Source organism: Trachypithecus francoisi, unplaced genomic scaffold (assembly GCF_009764315.1).
Source record: "Trachypithecus francoisi isolate TF-2019V2 unplaced genomic scaffold, Tfra_2.0 Lachesis_group5, whole genome shotgun sequence".
Lineage (NCBI taxonomy): Eukaryota > Metazoa > Chordata > Mammalia > Primates > Cercopithecidae > Trachypithecus > Trachypithecus francoisi.
The window spans coordinates 134,943,762-134,946,799 of record NW_022681470.1 but is presented as its reverse complement, the minus strand read 5'-3'; the positions used below and the strand labels follow the sequence as shown (position 1 = coordinate 134,946,799).

Genomic DNA, 3,038 nt, shown 5'->3' with positions numbered 1-3,038 from the left:
TGAATAAATAGTATTCCATTGTATATTCCTACCACATTTTACTTATCCATTCATCGGTTTTTAACACAAAACTGATGTTAAAATTATACATCGTTGCTGGAAGTATGAAAGGGAAGGAGAGTGGGAGGGAGGAAAGAAAAGAAGGAGATAGCCAAGTGCGGTGACTCACGCCTGTAATCCCAGCACTTTGAGAGCCCACGGCGGGCAGATCACTTGACGTTGGGAGTTGAGACCAGCCTGGCCAACATGATGAAACCCTGTCTCTACTAAAAATACAAAAAGTAGCCAGACGGGGTGGTGTGCGCCTATAATCCCTGCTACTTGGGAGGCTGAGGCACGAGAATCACTTGAACCTGGGAGGCGGAGGTTGCAGTGAGCTGAGATCGTGCTACTGCTCTCCAGCCTGGGTGACAGAGCAAGACTCTGTCTCAAAAAAAAAGAAAAAGGAAAAAGAAAAGAGGGAGAAATAACAGGAAAGGAAGAGAAGGAAAAACAGAAGATGGTCAGGTTCCCTTTACTGTATAGTGTTTTTGTTGAGGTTTGATTCTGCTTGATTTTCTTTTTTTTTTTTTTTCTTTTTGTTTTTTGTATTTTGTTTGAGACAGAGTCTTGCTCTGTAGCCCAGGCTAGAGAGCAGTGGCACAATCTCGGCTTCCTGCAAACTTTGCCTCCCGGGTTCAAGCTATTCACCTGCCTCAGCCTCCAGAGTAGCTGGTATTACAGGCACCCACCACCACACCTGAGTGATTTTTTTGTATTTTTATAGAGACGGGGATTCACCATGTTGGCCAGGCTGGTCTCGAACTCCTGACCTCAAGCCATCTGCCCGCCTCAGCCTCCCAAAGTGCTGGGATTACAGGCGTGGGCCATTTCGTTTTGTTTTCTATGAAGCTTTGCTCCACTGAAGGAAGCAAAAGAGTTTATAGAGAACATCCATGTTGACTATGAGCGACTCTGTTAGATCCTTGAGACCCTGACTGTCTCAAGAATGAAGGACTTGGCTTGAGGAGCAACAGAAGCCCACTGAAGATGGCTTGAGGATAAACGAACACAAAGGAATCTGATGGATTTGATGGAATGTTCACAGAACAGTATAGGTTTCCGTGGGAAGCTGGGACTAGAATGGCATCTCTGACCCCCGGCTCTGTGTGGTTTTCCTCCCTTTTTGTTCCCGCTAGACAACGACCATACATGGAACCAGAAAACCAAACCGAAATCTCAGAATTCTTTCTCCAGGGACTCTCAGAAAAGCCAGAGCATCAGACCCTCCTCTTCACAATGTTCCTCTCCACATACCTGGTCACCATCATTGGAAATGTCCTCATTATCCTGGCCATCATCACGGACTCTCACCTCCACACGCCCATGTACTTCTTCCTCTTCAACCTCTCACTCGTTGACATCCTATTATCCTCCACCACCGTCCCCAAGATGCTAGTGAACATCCAGACTCAGAGCAGAGCCATCACCTTTGCGGGCTGCCTCACCCAGATGTATGCCTTCCACCTGTTTGGGACCATGGACAGCTTTCTCCTGGCAGTAATGGCCATCGACCGCTTTGTGGCCATTGTCTATCCGCTGGGTTACTTGGTTCTCATGTGCCCTCGTGTCTGTGGGTTGCTGCTGGGGGTATCGTGGGTGATCACCAACCTCCAGTCTCTCATACACACCTGCCTCATGGTTCAACTGACCTTCTGCACCAGCTCCGAAATCGCCCACTTCTTCTGTGACCTCATGCCCCTGCTGAAGCTCTCCTGCTCGGACACACACACCAACAAGCTGATGATCTTTGCTTCTGGCATTGTCATGGGCACCAGCCCACTCTCCTGCATCCTCCTCTCGTACATCCGCATTTTCTGGACAGTCTTTAAGATCCCTTCGGCCCGGGGCAAGTGGAAAGCCTTCTCCACCTGTGGCTCACATCTCACTGTGGTGTCACTGTTCTATGGGACCATCTTTGCTGTGTACTTACAGCCCGCATCCCCCAGCTCCTCCGAGAAGGACAAGGCAGTCACCCTAATGTGTGGGGTAGTCATCCCCATGCTCAACCCCTTTATCTACAGCCTACGGAACAAGGACGTGAAGGCAGCCCTGGGGAAGCTCATCAGCAAAGTGGCCATCCCCTGTCTTAGGCCAGAACAGTTTTTGGATGTTTATCATGTTCCAGGATCACTGCTGGGTGCTCGGGACAGAGAGATGCATCCCATCCCCTACCCTCGAGGAGTTCAGAGTCTAGCTGGGAATAGAGACACGGAATAAACCCTTCCAGTACAACGTGGTAAATGTGTCATAAAGAGATGAACAAAGTGTACGAGCACCCAAAGGAAACGTGTGCATTTTCCCCAGGATTTATCTTCCCCATAAAGATCAGAATAGCAAGGATCAAAGTGGCCTGAAATTAGCCCCCCTAGGAGATCAGGCTTTTAGGATTGCTATGTGGATAAGAGTATTGAAAACAAGAGATGTAGCTACACTCATTTTAGTATTGACAAAGGCCAGGTGTGGAGGCTCAAGCCTGTGATCCCAGCATTTTGGGAGGCCAAGGAGGAAGGATCGTTGAGGCCAGGAATTTGAGACCAACCTGGGCAACATACAGAGATCCTATCTCCACAAAAAAAAAAAAAAAAAAAAAAATCACTTTAGCAAGCCATGGTGGCGCACACCTGTAGTCTCAGCTATTCAGGAGGCTGAGGCAGGCGGATCATTTGAGCCCAGGAGTTCAAGGTTGCAGTGAGCTATGAATGCACCACTGCACTTCAGCAGCTTGGGAAACTAAGCAAGATCTGTCATTCATAGATAGATAGATAGATAGATAGATAGATAGATAGATAGAAGATAGAAGATAGATAGATAGATAGATAATAGATAGATAGATAGATAGATAGATAATAGATAGATAGATAGATAATAGATAGATAGATAGATAATAGATAGATAGATAGATAGATAGATAGATAGATAGATATAGATAGATAGATAGATATAGATAGATAGATAGGTAGGTTGGTTGATTGATAGATCAATCGATTGATCAATAG

At 46.6% G+C, this 3,038-nt stretch overlaps 1 protein-coding gene across 1 annotated transcript; it reads left to right on the top strand.

Annotated features, from left to right (window-relative positions):
- Positions 1–1,111: 1,111 nt before the first annotated feature.
- LOC117076218 (olfactory receptor 1I1) lies at positions 1,112–2,604 on the top strand. The gene has a single exon (XM_033199471.1). It carries the CDS (start codon positions 1,123–1,125, stop codon positions 2,257–2,259), a length of 1,137 nt encoding a protein of 378 aa, XP_033055362.1. The 5' UTR covers positions 1,112–1,122; the 3' UTR covers positions 2,260–2,604.
- Positions 2,605–3,038: the final 434 nt, after the last annotated feature.